Source organism: Myotis daubentonii, chromosome 3 (genome assembly GCF_963259705.1).
Source record: "Myotis daubentonii chromosome 3, mMyoDau2.1, whole genome shotgun sequence".
Taxonomy (NCBI): domain Eukaryota; kingdom Metazoa; phylum Chordata; class Mammalia; order Chiroptera; family Vespertilionidae; genus Myotis; species Myotis daubentonii.
This window is the reverse complement of record NC_081842.1, coordinates 74948740-74968451: the sequence shown is the minus strand read 5'-3', so window position 1 is coordinate 74968451 and position 19712 is coordinate 74948740. Positions and strand designations below refer to the sequence as shown.

The 19712-nt window shown below is 38.5% G+C and overlaps 1 protein-coding gene across 9 annotated transcripts in view; it reads right to left on the bottom strand.

Annotated features, from left to right (window-relative positions):
- Window positions 1-19712, bottom strand: part of CBLB (Cbl proto-oncogene B) — a 247443-nt gene that overhangs the window by 48139 nt on the left and 179592 nt on the right. For all 9 annotated transcript variants that reach the window (XM_059687925.1, XM_059687931.1, XM_059687932.1 and 6 more), the window contains 2 exons: window positions 16364-16729; window positions 1760-1854 (listed from right to left, as the gene is read on the bottom strand). In XM_059687925.1, the coding sequence (XP_059543908.1) occupies window positions 1760-1854; window positions 16364-16729 (461 nt within the window). The remainder of the gene's footprint in view (window positions 1-1759; window positions 1855-16363; window positions 16730-19712) is intronic.

Sequence of the window (19712 nt, the reverse complement as noted above, 5' to 3'; positions counted from 1 at the left end):
AATTCGTACAATTTAGTGCATAATGCTCTCTAGTGATTTCATGTTTGTAAATTTCATATTAAAGTAGATTGTAAATGTTCTGTGAGCTCATATCTAGCGTATCCTTCTTCTGCAGTCACATGCACAGTGGGAGTTCAGTGAACAGCAGAAAAAGAAAGATGCGCTAAAAAGTTTCAATTAGAAATGAGAATCTTAGCGGTTAATGAAGTCAATCAACCAAGCAACCAGGTATTCTTGGTACCCACTTGGTAGAGAGTGAAAACAGTCAGGTGTTGTGGGAGAATCAGAGAATACAAGAATATGTTTTTGATGTGAGAACCTTATAATCTTTTTAATGTGAAAGGCACTTTAAAATTACAAAACAGTAGAGTATATAATTAAATGTTTAGAAAATAAACTGTGGGACGGGAAATGAGAATCAGTTTTACTACTAGCATTATGCCTGAAGAAGTCACAAAACGTTTCATAAAGAAATAGAGCTTGAGACCTAGACTTTTAGAATAAAAATTCTGAAAAAATGTGGTGCATAATAGGAATACAATGAAAAACTCACAGAGCCAGGAAAAAATCAAAACAAGATTAGAGGCAAGAATTAGGAATTATTGAACAGTATTGTAGTTGGGTAAAATTCTGTCGGTCTAACTGCAGAAGAGTATAGGATAATTTAGGAGGAAAGAAAGAACAATGTTGTGTTGTTGTTTTTTTGGGGGGGAGGGGGGAGTTGTTGTTTTTTTAATCTTCACATGAGGATATCTTCCCACTGAGTTTTAGAGAGAGTGGAAATGACAGGGACAGACACAGAGAAATATCGATGTGAGAGAAACATATCGACTGGTTGCCAGGTCTCAGGCCGGTGAGGAGCCTGCAACTAAGGTATGTGCCCTTGTCCAGAAATTGAACATGGAACCCTTCTCCCTGCAGGCTGACACTCTATCCACTGAGCCAAACCGGCTATGGCAACAATGTTGAGTTTTCAATAGGAAAGTGATCTTGGGAAAGCGTAATTTAAATGAAATTGGCTGTGAGAACAAAATATATTGGAGGAAAAGTAGGCAGCCTGATTAATATGAAGAGTAGGAAATGGGAATCAGAAGACTTGGTTTTATCCTAGTTTGATTTTGGTAAATGTATATAACTATCCATTGTGCCTCTGGTGTTCCCATTTTTCTAATGAGACCCTGGGTTAACCTATTTTTCTAGTTTTAAAAATCTATTGATATTAATTCTGAGCTCATATCATATGAGGTATAAGGTATAAGATTTGTCCAGCTATGAGCTGAAGATAATGCAATGGGGAAGATCTGCTGAATATGACAAACTATAAAACAATAACCAACAGGGTTTAATGGATGAATGGTTCTGGGAAATGAGAAAATTGGAAGAACCAAAGATGATTTATGATGTCAAACTGCATAGCTGGGGGAAATGTGGTATCTCAGAGGAAGAGAGCATACTGGAAGGAAGAGCTTGCTGTGCTATGTGCTCCTCCACCTTCTCTTGGCTGCAGGGAAGACAGCTTTATCTCCCTGCTACTCTATGTGGAATCTCAGTGCTTAGGTTAGGTCTCCAAGATGCTGGGGTCACCAGCACAGAACCAGGAAGGCCCTAGATTTCTGGCATTTCAGTTTATGAGTACAGCTGGATCATTTCATTGATACATTTGTATTCACCCCGTACTTTCTGTACTGAGAACATCAAAACCACTATTTACGATATCTTTATGCATGGGCAAATGATCTCCATATTTAATACAACTCACTTGATGCTAGGGAGGAGGGTAGTAGCTGGAGGAGGAGGAGAAAGCCGAGGAGGAATATCATACTCTTCACTTCCTAGATGACCATTGGAAAAGACCTGAAAGGAAATCAAAGGAAAGGGTTAGTTTAGAATTTAATTTCTGGGGGATCTTAAAATAATAGCACCTTTAGAAAAACTTTGAAAAGAATATATACCTTCAGTTTATTTAATCAAGTGAAATATAATACAATTTACGTAAGAGTTAATAGCACCATAGTGATAATTCACACCATCCAAAGTAACACCAAGTTACATTAAAGAAATCCAATACAGCATGAGTCTTAAACATAGTAATAAGGAATACTGTAATTTCTATAAATCAGATACAGAGAGCTAGGTAAATAAAGAGTAAAATTCCCCAAGCATGATCAGGTTTGATTGAAAAATTAGAGTCTCTGTAAAGGTTCAGTACAGAGAAAAGTAGCACTGGTGCAATTCTTATTTCAGTTCCTCCCAAGTGCTCGAAGTTGTATCTCTCAGGGGCTAACAGGGGTTAAGCTTCTCAATAACACAGTACATGAATATAACCAGAAATGCCTCTGCTCTTTCAAACTTCAGCACGACTGGTAACTGGAAACCTGTTCTGGCTTTCAAAGTGCAGGCACTTTTATACATAGATTTCCTTGTGTAAATGACACAAACCGAAATTGTTACCTTGCTCATAAGGTACCACAGAGAGTCACTGTTTTCCAGGGTGCTCAGTTATAGTTAAGAAACTGTCTGAACAACTGCTCTGTGCTGATCTAACAATCTGAAATTAAAGCAACTAAAACAGAGAGAGCGTGACTTTGAAAAAACATACTCACGAGAAAAGCTTAAACATGTTTTAAGACCTTTAAGCAACCTTTAGGGTTTTATCATTGGCCTATTTCCCCTACTCTTGTTAGTGAATACTTAAGAGGTATAGTTGGATGTTGATGCAAAAAGGAAGTAATATACCCTGAATAGTCCTAGGTAACACAATTAATGACCTGCCAATTACTTTTTTGTCCCCCTCATATGTCTAAAGTGGTGTTGAAGATTTAGAATGCAAAATTGAAAAGGCCCTACATATCCTCCTCTATCAACCTTAAAATAAGTAAAGCAACAGGTTTAAGGAATACATTTGAAATATGTCATTGTTTACATTTCAAAGCTACACAATCTAAATTTTATAGCATTAAAGTTTCACTCTAAAACCTAGGCCCTATACTATAGTAACATTTCTTTTTATCTTTTTTTCATACCTCCCCTCTTTAGATTCAATATGCTATAGTTAAGCTATGACAAAATGTACCTTTAAATGAAATTATGCTATCATAGATGTATGACTATAGACCAAATATCAGAACAAGGCATTTAAAAAAAATTTACTAGAGACAAAAAATTATTAACTACATATTAATCATTGCAAAGTTCAATAAAAACCATTAACTTAAAAAATGCCTTGTAGGGATGAAGGAAGATGGTGGCCAGCTGCATAGCAGTGAGGAAGAGAATGTGAGGGAGCAAAAGAGGAGTGTGTGGAGGTGTATGGGGTGTGTGTGTGTGTGAGGGAGGGATAGTTAGATCCTGCAGCAAATTCAGGAGCTGGTGGACAGGGCTCTCCTAGATGGGGAGACCTGCTACTGGTGCAATCACTCCCAGGGCAGCTGGCTCCGACACAGTAACCACACCATCTTGAAGGGGGAAGCTGCTGTGACTAGGAACCCATCCTCACCACCCCCTAGAATGGCCCTAGATACCATTCTAGGCCCTACTGCCACTCTGACCTAAGACCTGCTACCTCAGATGCAGGCCCATGGACACCAGGACCCCAGCCTCCCTAGCCTCAGGATCCTGTGAGTTTCGCAGTGCGCTCCCCTCCTGCCAGCCCACCACTTTGGCACCGGGCCCCGTGATTGCGTGACCTGCCTGCCAATCCCGCCATTTCAACAGCAGGCTCAGCGCGTCCAAGCAACTGGGCCCGCAAGTGAGTCTGGGACTGCGCAACCCACCCCCAAGTCCACCGATTCAACCCCAGGGCCCTCCAGTAAGTCTTGGTGAGTGCGGCCCTCCTGACAAGCCGACTGCTGTAGCCACAGGCCCCAGGTGACTCAGAGCCTGGGTCCTTCAGTGAGAGAAAAAGTGGGGAGACAAAGAAACAACCCCTGAAAGAAAGAAAAGGAGTCACCCCCCCCCCCAAAAAAAAGGTACTAAATGAAATAGAGCAGGGGCGGGCAAACTTTATGACTCGAGGGCCACAATGGGTTCTTAAACTGGACCAGAGAACCGGAACAAAAGCATGGATGGAGTGTTTGTGTGAACTAATATAAATTCAAAGTAAACATCATTATAAAAAAGGGTAAGGTCTTTTTTTTTTTTAGTTTTATTCATTTCAAACGGGCCGAATCCGGCCCGCGGGCTGTAGTTTGCCCACGGCTGAAATAGAGGCATGCAATATGTTAAAAAAATAATTTAGAGTAAGGGTCATACAGTTTCTAAACTGGATAGATGAGAAAATCAACAACTTATTTAAGAATCAAGAGGAAATAAAAATTTGGCTACAATAAACAACACAATGGAAGGTTTCAACAGAAGACTAGAAGAAGTTGAGGACTGAATTAGCGAATTAGGAGCCAGTGCTGAAAAAACTACCAATCTAAACAGCATTTGGAGAAAAAATTAAAAAGCAGGAGGAGAGCCTAAAGGAGGCTTTGGGACAATATGAAATGAAGTAACATACTTATATTAGAGGTAACAGAACAACAAGAAGAGGAGCAAGTATTAGATAACCTATTTGAAGAAATAATGACAGAAAACTTCCCTTATTTAGGGGAGAAAAAGTCACACAAGCAGAGAGTCCCAAAAAAGAAGAACCCAAGACATGTGATTTGTAATCACGATGGCAAATGTTCAGGACAAAGAGAGAATCTTAAAGGCAGCAAGAGAGACAGAGATCTCCCATTAGATTATCAAATGATTTCTTAACAGAAACACATCAGGCCAGAAGGGGATGGAATGAAGTATACAGAGTGATGCAAAGTAAGGGACTAAATGCAAAAATACTCTATCCAGCATGGCTATCATTCAAAATTGAAGGGGAAATCAGGAGTTTTACAGAAAAATAAAGGCTAAGGGAGTTTATCGCTATCAAGCCAGCAATGCAAAAAATGCCAGAGGGACTGTTGTAAAAAGAAGAAAACAAACGGGGGGAGGGAGAAGGAACACAGGCACAAAAAATAAAAATGGCTACAAACAAGTACCTATCAATACTAACTTTAAATGTAAATAGTCTAAATGCCCCAATTAAAAGACATCGAGTGGCTGAATGGATAAAAAGCATGATCCATATATATGCTGTCTACAAGAGACCCACCTGAGAACAAGGGATTCACACAGACTGAAAGTGAAGGGATGGAAAAATATCTTTCAGGCAAATGGAAATTAAAAAAAAAACAAAAAACTGGGGTAGCAATACTTATAGCTGAAAAAATTGACCTCAAAGTGAAGTCCATAACAAGAGATAAGGAAGGCCACTTCATAATACTAAAGGGATCAATACAACAAGAGGATATAACTCTGGTAAACATATATGCACACAATGAAGGAGCACCCACATACATTAAAAAAAAAACAAACACCAAAACTTCTGGAAGTTATCAAGGGAGAAATCGACAGCAATACAATCATAGTAGGAAACTTCAATATCCCACTGACATCACTGGATAAATCCTGTAGACAAAAAAATAAGCAAAGAAACAGTAATCCTAAATGACTCACTAGATCAGATGGAATTAATTGACATCTTCAGAACATTTCACCCCAAAGCTGTGGAATATACATTCTTATCAAGTGCACATGGGACATTTTAAAAGATAGACCACATATTGGGTCACAGGCAAAGTCTCTCAAAATTCAAGAAGACTGAAATCACATCGATCATCTTTTCAGATCACAATGGCATATTAGAAATAAACCAAAATAAAAACAATAAAAAAATTCAAACATTTGGAGGCTAAGTAGAATGCTATGAAACAATGACTTGTTTACCAAAGAAGAAATTAAAAACATCCTGGAAACAAATGACATTGAAAACACAACAATCCAAAATCTATGGGACACAGTGAAAGCAGTCCTGAGAGCATTACAGACCTACCTAAAACAAAAAAAACAAAACAAAAAAAGAACAATTGGTAATAAATTATCTAACTCTATGACTTAAAGAATTAGAAAGAGAGCAACAAAAAAAGCCCATAGTGAGCAGAAGGAAGGAGATAATAAAGATCAGAGCAGAAATAAATGACATAGAGACCAAAAAAACAATAGAAAATATCAATAAAACCAAGAGCTGGTTATTTGAAAGGATAAACAAGATTGATGAACCAGGCTCACCAAGAAGCAAAGACAGAGGACTCAAATAAACAAAATCAGAAGTGAAAGAGGTGGAGTAACAACAGATCCCACAGAAATAGAAATATTTGTAAAAAAATACTGAGCAACTATATTCCAACAAACTGGTCAACTTAGAAGCAATGAACATATTCCTAGAAAAATATGACCTTGCAAAACTCAATCTGGGAGAATCAAAAAATCTGAAAAGGCCAATAACTATGGAGGAAATTGAAGCTGTCATCAAAAAACTTCCAGCAAATAAAAGCCCTGGGCCAGATCCCTTCACAGGGGAGTTTTACCAAATAGTCAAAGAAGAACTGAAACCTATCCTCTTCAGACGATTTCAAAAATATCAAGAGGAAGGAACACTTCCAAGCTCTTTCTATGAAGCCAGCATTACCCTAATACCGAAACCAGATAAAAAAAATCCTACAAAGAAAGAGAATTATGGGCCAATATCCCTGATGAACATAGATGCTAAAATCCTCAACAAAATCATAGCAAATCGGATACAGCATTACATTAGAAAGACCATACACCATGACCAAGTGGGATTTATTCTGGGGATGCAAGGATGGTACAAGATTCACAAATCAATAAACGTGATTTATCACATAAACAAATGGAGAGACAAACATCACATAATCCTATCAAGTGATGCAGAAAATGCATTTAACAAAATCCAACACTCTTTCTTGATAAAAACACTCAACAAAGTGGGAATAGCGGGATCAAACCTTAACATAATAAAAACCTTACATGACAAACCCACATCCAACATCTTACTCAATGGGCAAACACTAAAACCACTTCCCCTAAGAACAGGAGCAAAACAGGGATGCCCACTCTCACCCTTTCTGTTCAACATAGTACTGGAAATGCTAGCCAATGCAATTAAACAAGAAGAAGAAATAAAAGGCATCCAAACTGGAAAAAGGGGAAGTAAAACTGTCATTATTCTCAGAAGACATGATATTGTACATAGAAAATCCTAAAGACTCCATCAAAAAAACTATTAGACTTAATAAATGAATTCTGCAATGTAGCAGGATACAAAATTAACACCCAGAAATCTATGGCTTTTTTATATACCAATAATGGACTTGCAAAAAGAGAAATTTAAAAAACAATTCCATTTACCATTGCAATAAAATAATTAAGATACCTAGGAATAAACTTAACTATGAAGATAAAGACCTGTACTCAGAAAACTAAAGGACATGGAAAAAAGAGACAGAGGAAGACATAAACAAATGGAAGAATATACCATGTTCATGAACTGGTAGAATCAACATCATTACAATGTCCATATTATCAAAAGCAATCTACAGATTCAATGAAATCCCCATTAAAATACCAATGGCATATATCACAGATCTCAGAACAAATGCTACAAAAATTCATATGGAATAAAAAAAGACTCAGAATAGCCACAGCATTCCTAAGAAAGAAGAACAAACTTGGAGTAATCACAGTAACAGATATCAACTATATTACAAAGCCACTGTTCCCCAAACTGCCTGGCACAAGAACAGATATATAGACCAATGGAACAGAATGGAGATGCCAGAAATTGACCCAAGCCATTATGCTCAATTAATATTTGATGAAGGAGGCACAAGCATACAATGGATTCTGGACAGTCTCTTCAATAAATGGTATTGGGAAAATTGGACATATACATGCAAAAAAATGAAACTAGACCACCAACTTATACCATACACAAAAATAAACTCAAAATGGATAAAGGACTTAAACATAACACGGGAAAACATAAAAATACTAGAGGAATCTACAGGCAGCAAGATCTCAGACATATGCCAAAGCAATTTCTTCACTGATACTGCTCCTAGTGCAATGGAAACTAAAGAGAAAATAAACAAATGGGACTACATTAAAATAAGCTTTTGCACAGCAAAAGAAACCATCAACAAAACAACAAGAAAGCCCACTGCATGGAGAACATATTTGTCAATGTTGTCACCAATAAGGGTTTACTCTCTAACATTTATGGGGAACTCATACAACTTAACAAAAGGAGGATAAACAACCCAATCAAAAAATGGGCAAGGGACCTAAAAAGATACTTTTCGAAAGAAGACATACAGAAGGCCAAGAGACATATGAAAACATGCTCAAAGTCACTACTTTTCCAAGAGATGCAAATCAAAACGACAATGTGGTACCATCTCACACCTGTCAGAATGGCTATCATCAACTAATCAACAAACGACCAGTGCTGGTGAGGATGCGGAGAAAAAGGAACCCTCATGCACTGCTGGTGGGAATGCAGACTGGTGCAGCCACTGGGAATAGTATGGAGTTTCCTCAAAAAACTAAAAATGGAACTCCCATTTGACCCAATGATCCCACTTCTAGGAATATATCCCAAGAAACCAGAAACACCAATCAGAAAGGATATATATCCACTGTAGAGAACAGTATGGAGCTTCCTCAAAAAACTAAAAATAGACTCCCATTTGACCCAGTGATCCCACTTCTAGGAATATATCCCAAGAAAACAGAAATACCAATCAGAAAGGATATATGTACCCCTATGTTCATAGCAGCACTATTCACCACAGCTAAGATTTGGAAACAGCCTAAGTGCCCATCAGCAGATGAGTGGATTAGAAAACTGTAGTATATCTACACAATGGAATACTATGCTGTTGCAAAAAAGAAGGAACTCTTGCCTTTTGCAACAGCATGGATGGAACTGGAGAGCATTATGCTAAGTGAAATAAGCCAGTCAGAGAAAGATAAACACCACATGATCTCACTCATTTGTGGATTATAGAGAACAACATAGACTGATGAACAGGGACAGATCCAAAGACAGAGAAACAGCGATCAGACTATCAATCCCCAGAGGGAAAGTAGGGGAGGGAGGGGGTAAGGGGAAGAGATCAACCAAAGGACTTGTTTGCATGCATATAAGCCAAACCAATGGACATGGATAACAGGGGGATGAGAGCATGAATGGGGGGGGGGGATGGGGGTTAATGGGGGGGATAAGGACACATTTGTAATACCTTAACTAATAAAGAATTAAAAAAAAAAAAGAAAGGATATATGCACCCCTATCTTCATAGCAGCACAATTCACTATAGCTAAGATTTGGAAACAGCCTAAGTGCTCATCAGCAGATGAGTGGATTAGAAAACTGTAGTACATCTACACAATGGAATACTACGCTGCTGTAAAAAAGAAGGAATTCTTATCACTTGCAACAGCGTGGATGGAACTGGAGAACACTATGCTAAGTGAAACAAGCCAGTCAGAGAAAGATAAATATCACATGATCTCACTCATTTATGGAATATAATGAACAACATAAACTGATGAACAAAAACAGGTCCAGAGACAGAGAAGCATCGATTAGACCAGGGGTCATCAAACTACAGCCCATGGGCCACATGCAAATACAAATATTGTATTTGTTCCCGTTTTGTTTTTTTACTTCAAAATAAGATATGTGCAGTGTGCATAGGAATTTGTTCATAGTTTGTTTGTTTTTTAAACTATAGTCCGGCCCTCCAACAGTCTGAGGGACAGTGAACTGGCCCCCTGTTTAAAAAGTTTGAGGACCCCTGGATTAGACCGTCATACCTCAGAGGGAAGGGAAGGTGGGGTAGGTGGGAGTAAGGGGGTGATATCAACCAAAGGACTTATATGCCTGCATATAAGCCTAACCAATGGACACAGACAAGAGGGGGGTGAGGGCATGAGTGGGGGAGGTGGTGGGGGTTATGGGGGGATAAGGACACATATGTAATACCTTAATAAAGAAATTAAAAAAAATAAAGTAATGGGCAATTTGAAAAAATAGAAATAAAAACAAATAAAAATGGTGGTACATCTACACAATGGAATACTTTGCAGCTGTAAAAAAGAAGGAACTCTTACCATTTGCAACAGCATGAATGGACGTGAAGAGTATTATGCTAAGCAAAATAAGCCAGTTGGAAAAAGACATGATCTCACTCATTTATGGAATATAATGAACAACATAAACTGATGAACAAAAATACATCCAGAGATAGAGCAGCATTGAACAGACTGTCAAAACTCAGAGGGAAAGTAGGGGAGGGGGGTGGGTAAGAGGTCAACCAAAGGACTTGTATGCATGCATATACGCATAACCAATGGATACAGACACTAGGGGGGTGAGGGCATGTGCTGGGGGATGGGGGAAGTGGCCAGGGAGTGGTCAATGGGGGAAAAAGGAGACATATGTAATACTTTAATCAATAAAGAATAAAATAAAAATGCCTTGTAACCAACCAACACATATATTAAACTACAAATGCTCAGTGTGATAAAAAGTCAGTCTTCAATGGAAACCTGTTCATGTTATCTAAATGGGTATAAGGCAAGACTTTTGGAATCAAATCTCCTAAATGTTTTTTTTTATTCTGGAAAATATAATATGGCCCAGCCGATGTGGGTCAGTAGTTGAGCATAGACCTATGAATTAGGAGGTCAGGGTTCAATTACTGATGAGGGCTCATGCCCGGTTGTGGGTTCAATCCCCAGTAGGGGCCATGCAGGAGGAGCCGATCAGTGATTCTCTCTCATCACTGATGTTTCTATCTCTCTCCCTCTCTGAAATCAATAAAAAATGTCTTTTAAAAAAAGAAAATATAGTATGAATTTTATATGCAATTATTTGTTTTATTGAGAGAAAGTATCTAATGTACTGTTGATATCTATTAAAATTCCAGCAGTTATAAAAGGGAGATATGGAAATAACAGTTTCATTTATATTTGCTCTAATCTAACAATAAGCCAACCGTAATTTTATAAGCAGAACACGGTGAACATATGTGAAACGGAATATCAAAATACTCAAACATTTACTGATGTTAAAAATGCTTTCATTTGCACATCAGGCAAATGAAAGAATAAATCCTATATAATAAAAGGCTAATATGCAAATAGACTGAACGGCAGAACCACTGGTGCTATGACGTGCAGTGACCACTAGGGGGCAGATGCTCAACGCAGGCGCTTCCCCCTAGTGATCAGTGCGCTCCCATAGGAGAGCAATGGCGAAAGCAATGGGGGGAGCCTCTCCTGCCTCTGCTACAGTGCTAAGGATGTCTGACTGCTGGGTTAGGCCTGTGGGGAGCGGGCCTAAGCCACCAGTGGGACATCCCCTAAGGGCTTCCGGACTGGGAGAGGTGCAGGCTGGGCTGATTCTATCATTCCTCTCTCAGAACAATTTTGAATGTGCTTTCCTGTGCAAATTTGCTTCATCTATAATAATTAAAGCATAATATGCTAATTAGACCAGACAACCGAATGACCTTCTGGACGTCATTCCAGACGAAGCCGCAGAGGTGGGGGCTGAAGCAGAGGTGGTTAGGGGCTATCAGGCAGGCAGCCGAGCAGTTAGGGCTGTTCAGGCAGTCAGGCAGTGTGGTTAGGGGCGATCAGGCAGGCAATTGGTTAGGGGTGATCATGCAGGCAGGCAGAGTGGTAAGGGGCTATCAGGCAGGCAGGCAGAGTGGTTAGGGGCGATCAGGCAGGCAAAGTGGTTAGGGGTGATCAGGCAGCCTGGCGAGTGGTTGGGGCAACCAGGCAGGTATGCAGGCAAGTGGTTGGAGCAATCACGCAGGCAGGCAGGTGAGCGGTTAGGAACCAGCAGTCCTGGATTGTGAGAGGGATGTCTGACTGGCAGTTGGACATCTCCTGAGGGGTCCTGGATTATGAAAGTGTGCAGGCTGGGTTGAGAGAACCCCCTGCCCCCTCCCCCCATCCTGTGCATGAATTTCATGCACCAGGCCTGTAGTATCCTTACTAATAAAAGCCTAAGTGGTCATCATGCTGTGACACCCTCACGCTGTCACAAGATGGCTGCACGCCCAGTGGACACGCGTATGTGTGCAGGGCTGGGCTTGATGCTGTGTGCACAGCACGGAGCCTGCCTGGGTGTCCCGCCTCCACAATGTGAGGCCTGCCTGGGGGTACCCTGGCTCTGTGTGGTGAGGCCTGCCTGGGGGTCCCCCTGCTTCATGCAGTGAGGCCTGCCTGGGAATCCTGCCTCCTCCCAGCTCCGCGTGGCGAGGCCTGCCTGGGGGTCCTGAGGGTCTCACTCTGCGTGGCATGGAGGCAGGACCCCTGGCTCCGGCCTACCTCTTTGGGGCAATCCATCGAGGAATCCTGGATGGGTGGGTGGGGCCTACCTCTTTGGGGTGATCGATCGCGGGGCTCCCGCACTGTGACAGGGCACAGGCCAGGCTGGGGGGGACCCCCTCCCCGAGTGCACGAATTTTGTGCACCGGGCCTCATGTAGAATATAAGACACTCCATAATTAGTTTCAATGCACATAGCCGTAGTTTTGCCTATCATGTTTATTCTGTGATTATGCCCTATCTTCTGTCCAAATTTGACTTCTTACACTATGCATGTTTCCACATCTCCATTCCAATCCTTCCTATAATGTCTATAAAAATACCTACCAGTCTTCCAATGTCTACAACCAGTGACCCTCTTACATGAAGCGTTTTTTATTCTTTCTTTTACCCTACATCTCAAGTAGAATGTTTTTATCTTGGGGAACTCACATTGTATTTTCTGAATGCTACTTCTGTGTCTTACTTCTTAGTTAATGGTATACCTGTCTCACCCTCACTATACTGTGCTTTATTCATTTTGTATTCCTGCAGTGTGTTGGACATCCTAAGTACTTACATAGCCGAAATAGGCTGAAGAAATAAAAATTCACTAGGGGAAGTTTAGACATGTGGGAGAGGAATAATCTGAGTTATCCCATATTTTATTATAAACTTTTGGTTACTTATATGCTAGATTAATAGTTTTCTACATGCCTCAAGATAGCATTGGATCCTAATCTTGAAATTTGAAATATTTTCTCATGATATATGTTATCTAACAATTACGGTTATAAAATCTGGGATTCTTGAGATATAGGGAAAATAAACGCTCTGTGATAATCTTGGCACAATTAAGAAAAACCTTTTTATTTGTACAAAACCTCTAAATATTTACCTTGTTTTATTTTTGTGGTCAGAGATTTTTGTTTTATAGCACTGTTTCTATCCTCTGAAATTCTCAGGTTTTAGTCACATTATTAACCTGTTCCTTAATAAATATTTTGTTGGCTAGATATTTATTTATTATTGGTGGTGGGTTTTCCTTATCTCACACATGTAATCCCACACATTCACTACCCTCCCAATGTTGCTATAATTTGTCCTTCAACATCAGATTAGAAATAAAACCAGCACACAGAGCGTACTTATTTTCTGAAAGACATCTCTAGACATTTATAGGCAGCTTTAAGGTCGTCCATATAAACATGAGCCTCACCAGCAGAAGAGCAAAAGCCACAATCTCAAAAAGCGAAATAATTCGATGTATTTATCTAGCAATATCTCCAACAGATACTGTTCACAGGGTCATTTTAGAGTAATGTCACATGAAGTAACATGACAAGTAAGAGATAGTCTTTATCACATAAAAAAAAGCAGTAGCTTTAATCTTGCAAGAAGAACAAACCAAGACAGTTGGACACAATGTTAGTATCTAGAAACAAGGAGATAAATTTCAAGTGTCCAATGATATTTTACAACATTATACTGCAAATATTTTTCGCTCAGATGATTAACACCAACTGACCAACAACAATAAATATCTAGCCAACAAAATATTTCTGAAGGAATAGGTTAATAATGTGACTAAGGCCTGAGAATTTCAGAAAATGAAAACAATGCTACTGGACAGAAATCTCTTACCAAAAAAATAAAAAAGAGGTAAATAATCCCAAAAGCTCTTAGCTTGCAGATTCATGTTATAAGCGTTATGTTAGCTATTTGATTATGGTAAGTGGGAAGGGGAAGAGAAAGGGGAGTAAAATGAAAGCCACAGAAAATTCTTACACTTCACTTTAACTATGAATTAGAGGGCTTTTCCCTTCAGAGCTCTCTACAACTGGCAAATGGAGTAATTAGAATTTAATTTATTCTTGCTTCTCTTACCACTTATCTAGTGAAGATGCAAATAAAAAGGGCAAATGTTCTAACGGATGATGAAAACTGGCACATGAGAGAAGACACATGATGACAGGGAGTGAGTTGTCAATCCATTTATAGGGTGTTTAGTTTTATGAATTCCCCGTATGGTATTCCATATGTACATTTAATTTTAATTTACACTTTTAGAACTTAGCCAAGTTTTCTTATCTTAAAATGGGAAGACAATACTTAATTTGAAGCATTGCCTCTAATGAAAACAAGTTTAAATAATAGTTGTTATATTTGAAACAAAAATGTAACTTTCCTAACAAAAATCAACAGCCAGCATTCTAGGACTTAGAAGAGCAGGTTTATATTAGTGCTAAAACTGTATAACATAGTATTGAAAAGAAACTTGAAAGGAGATGTCTTCAGTAAATTGGCTAAGATAATTATTTCAAGTATTTCTGAAGTTCATTCAGGAAATATTATTATATGCTGCTAATATATAACTAGTCAATTCCTGTCAGCGATAATTTCAACACTCTTCTCAAGAGAAGTCTGATCATGTAGAAAAGAAAAGTAATAAAGACTAAAGGAAAAAAGACATCAAAAAAAGAATGGCAGGTCCTTCCAATAAGGCTTGTAGGTTGTGGAAACATTCTTTTGAGGATAACAATATCCATTTTCAGAAAGGATCATAAAGATGCTTTTAAAAATGCTTTCTCTTTAAATTACATCATATTTAGATGACTGTGAGGGGAAACTTTGGAGATCTTCATATTTATAAACAGACTAGAGGCCCGATGTATATTTGTGCAAGGGGCTTCCTCCATGGCGGCAGCTGTCTCTGCCTCGGCCCCTGCCTGCCACAGCTTCATCCTGAAGGATGTCCGGTCTAATTAGCATATTACGCTTTTATTATTACAGATGAGAAACTGAAGGTACCAAGGACTGTCACTGGCAAAGAGTCTTGTCAAACCACCACCACTCTTCCCTTGGTGTTCAATGCCATCCTACACAGTTTTGACTGTTCCTATTCTGGCTATCCATATTATACAAAGGTTTCATTATTACCTTCCTTCACACAGGGGCACACACATGTGCACACAGACACAAAACACATACACGCATAGGAGTTGAGTACAGGTCATATTTCACACTTGTATCTAGACCAGGAGTGGGCAAACTTTTTGACTCGAGGGCCACAATGGGTTCTTAAACTGGACCGGAGGGCCGGAACATAAGCATGGATGGAGTGTTTGTGTGAACTAATATAAATTCAAAGTAAACATCATTACATAAAAGGGTACGGTCTTTTTTTTTTTTTTTTTTTTTAGTTTTATTCATTTCAAACGGGCTGGATCCGGCCCGCGGGCCGTAGTTTGTCCATGGCTGATCTAGAATATATTATAGGGTGAATTCATCAACTGCAAGCCATTGTATTGAAGGAATAAGTTGCTTCCTTAAAGTGACAATTTAAGGTCAATAGAGATGAGTTCACTTTAATATTAAAGTCTTCAAAAGAGGCAAGCCTCCTTTAGCTGAGAGAAGATGGAATGATCTGATCTCAGAGCCAAAAATATCATGGAAGCAAATATGAGAATATAAGCAACTCTGCCAAGGGCTTACTAAGAGTTCTAAACTCAGTGATTCTGCTGTTGCCACTTTGGTTTCCTGTATGTTTAAATTCTTTCCTGGACATATAAAGGAGAGTGGCGATATACTTCCAGAAATCAACATATGTGAGAGTCTCTCAGTTTTATGGAGAAATAGCTGGCTTTGTAACAGTGAACTGGACTTTTTTTACGTTGGTGAGAAGATTCATTTTACCTCGATGCATAGGTGTACTGATAATTCTAATGCTTATTTATGAAATGCTATAATTACACAATTATTTTTTCAAGTTAGATAGAACTAGGAGATTAAAAAAATAGTGCTAATTCTCCTGCCAAGTTACTATTAGGAAAAAAAGTTGTTCGGTAAAATAAGAGAAGGTGAAATAAATCTCAGACAAATTGTCTAGTGTCTTCATATTAAAATTAAATCACTACTTAGAACCTGTCCTTAACTTCTTTTAAGTTCAAGTTTTAATGAACTTCTGAATATTTATAACTTGTAGATCAATAAAGACCTGCAGGGAAGTACCATACTAGGCAAAAAAAACACTGCCCAACCTTTTACACTACCTCCTGCCAGAGGAGTTTAAGCAGATTTGTATATTTCTTACCTTGGCTCCTTCTAAAGGCAAATCATGGCGTCTGTGTTTCCTCATTAGCACTGGGTCAGAGCCCATTCTACTGTGCCTTCCATTTACATTTGAGCTTGCTGTGACTCCAGGCTTTGGAGAGCCATCCCCTACCAGTCGACAGCCTGCTGACTGATTAGTCCCAAATACATCCCGAGGGCACCAGGCTTCAAGAGGCATTGGCTGGTCTCTGGAAGGCACACTCTCCACAGGATGCAAGTGGCGACTCAGTCTGTTATCAGGTGGGATAGGGGGAGGTCTCTCAGGTGGAGGCGGGGGAGGATCTCTTAAGGGAGGAGGTGGTGCTGGGAGTGGTTTATCTTGTTTTCTCACCATGCAAGGAGAAGACTAAGAAGACACAAGAAGAAGAAAAAAATCAAGAGTTGTACCAGGCATTGAAATTACTTCCAGAATACTGCTTTTGTTTTCTAAGCCATAATAGAGCTTTATTAGATCCATATGTCATCTTCTTATAAGTTTCTTTTTATTACCAGTTAATGAAATTTTAAAATGTTAATGGAAGACTCTTATAAATATATTTCATTAGAAATTTCTGTAGAAATGAGTATATAAAGGGAAATGTTAAAATTATGAGGACTGTACAGGAAAAAGCAGAATACCAAAATTATATGGTGCTTTTGAATGGTTGACGTTAAAATAATACTGAGTCATTAATTTATTTGCATGTTTCTATGACTTAGGAGAGAGAGGAAGCCATCAAAGCTGTTGTTCTTTTCCTTTTTAAAAAGCAACTTGATTTGTAATATCATTGGATAACTGAGTGTTGGTTTTGCTGTATTTGTATTCACTGCTGTAATACAAAGAAATTAATAAGGAATAAATTTGCTCTGGTTCTTTGTTTTATCAGTTACTACCAGAATAGTAAAAAATCACAAATAATATAGTAGCATTATTTATAGTCCTCACTTGCATTTTATACATGTGGTTCATCTGATGAATGATTTGTGCGTTTTTTTAATTTATTTTTTTAGAGAGAGAAAATATCAATTTGTTTTTCCACTTATTGATACATTTATTGGTTGACTCTTTTTTTAAAATTTTAATCTTTTATTGTTTAAAGTATTACATAAGTCTCCTTTTTCCCCCATTCACCTCTTCCCGGCTGCCCCCCCCCCCACACCCCTAACATCTGTGTCCATTGGTTATTCTCATATGCATGCATACAAGTCCTTTGGTTGATCTCTCATTCCCTCTCCACTGCCTTCCCTCATAGGTTGGACAGTCTGTTTGATGCTTCGATGACTCTGGTTCTATTTTTATTCATCAGTTTATGTTATTCATTATATTCCACAATTGAGTGAGATCATGTGATATTTATCTTTCGTCAACTGGCTTATTTCACTTAGCATAATGCTCTCCAATTCCATCCATGCCGTTGCAAATGGTAAGAATTCTTTTTTTTTTTTTTTACATCAGCATAGAATTCCATTGTGTAGATGTACCACAGTTTTCTAAACCACTCATCTGCTGATGGGCACTTAGGCTGTTTCCAAATCTTAGCTATTGTAAATTGTGCTGCCATGAACATATATCCTTTCTGATTGGTGTTTGTTTTCTTGGGATATATTCCTAGAAGTGGGATCACTGGGTCAAATGGAAGTTCCCTTTTTAATTTTTTGAGGAAACACCATACTGTTTTCCACAGTGGCTGCACCAGTCTGCATTCCCACCAGCAGTGCAAGAGGGTTCCTTTTTCTCTACATCCTCTCCAACACTTGTCGTTTGTTGATGATAGCCATTCTGACAGGTGTGAGATGGTACCTCATTGTTGTTTTGCTTTGCATCTCTCAGATGATTAGTGACTTTGAGTATGTTTTCATATGCCTCTTGGCCTTCTGTATGTCTTCTTTTGAAAAGTATCTATTTAGGTCCTTTGCCCATTTTTTGATTGTTTATTTTCCTTTTGTTAAGTTGTATGAGTTCCCTGTAAATGTTGGAGATTAAACCCTTATTGGAGATAACATTGGCAAATATGTTCTCCCATGCAGTGAGCTTTTTTGTATTTTTTTTTGATGTTTTCTTTCGCTATGCAGAAGCTTCTTATATTGATGTAATCCCATTTGTTTATTTTCTCCTTGGTTATCATTGCCCTAGGACCTGTATCAGTAAAGATACTGCTAGGACAAATGTCTGCTATTTTGCTGCCTATGGCTTCTTCTAGTTTTTATGGTTTCCCGTGTTACGTTTAAGTCCTTTATCCATTTTGAGTTTATTTTTGTGTATGGTATAAGTTGGTGGTCTTGTTTCATTTTTTTGCAAGTATCTGTCCAATTTTCCCAACACCATTTATTGAAGAGACTGTCTTGACTCCATTGTATGCTCTTGCCTCTTTTATCAAATATTAATTGAGCATAATGGCTTGGGTTGATCTCTGGGTTCTTTGCTCTGTTCCATTGATCTATATATCTATTCTAGTGCCAGTACCAGACAGTTTTCAGTACAGTGGCTTTGTACTATAGCTTAATATCTAGTATTGTGATCCCTCCAACTTTGTTCTTTTTTCTCAGGATTGCTGTGGCTATTCAGGGTCTATTTTAATTCCATGTGAATTTTTGGAGTTTATTCTAGGTCTGTGAAGTATGCTGTTGGTATTTTAATGGGGATTGCATTGAATCTATAGATTTTTTGGGGTAGTATGGACATTTTAATGATGTTGATTCTACCAGTCCATGAACATGGTATATTCTTCCATTTGTTTATGTCTTCCTCTATCTCTTTTTTCAGTGTCCTTTAATTTTCTGAGTACAGGTTCTTTACCTCCTTGGTTCAGTTTAATCATAGGTATCTTAAATTTTTTGTTACAATGGTAAGTGGGATCGTTTTTTTTTGTTGTTGTTTGTTTTTTTTTGTTTCTCTTTCTGTGAGTTCATTTTTGGCGTATAAAAAAGCCATAGATTTCTGGGTGTTAATTTTGTATCCTGCTACATTGCCAAATAAATTTATTAGTTCTAGTAGTTTTTTGATGGAGTCTTTAGAGTTTTCTATGTACGATATCATGTCATCTGTGAATAATTGCAACTTTACTTCTTCTTTTCCGATTTGGATGCCTTTTATTTATTCTTCTTCTTGTATGTGCCCTGACCAGAAATCCAACCCCCAATCTTGGCACATGGGGGCGACACTCCAACCCATTGAGATACCCAGGCCAGGGCTGATTTATGCTTTGAATATTAAGAGAAAAGGAATATATTGTGTGTTTGCATAACTCTGCCTAAATAACATCCTAAGAAGTTTTAATATGATCTTAAAACCAAATTAACTGTAATATAGAGAAATCAAATATTAATGAAATATTGTGCTTCCAACTAAT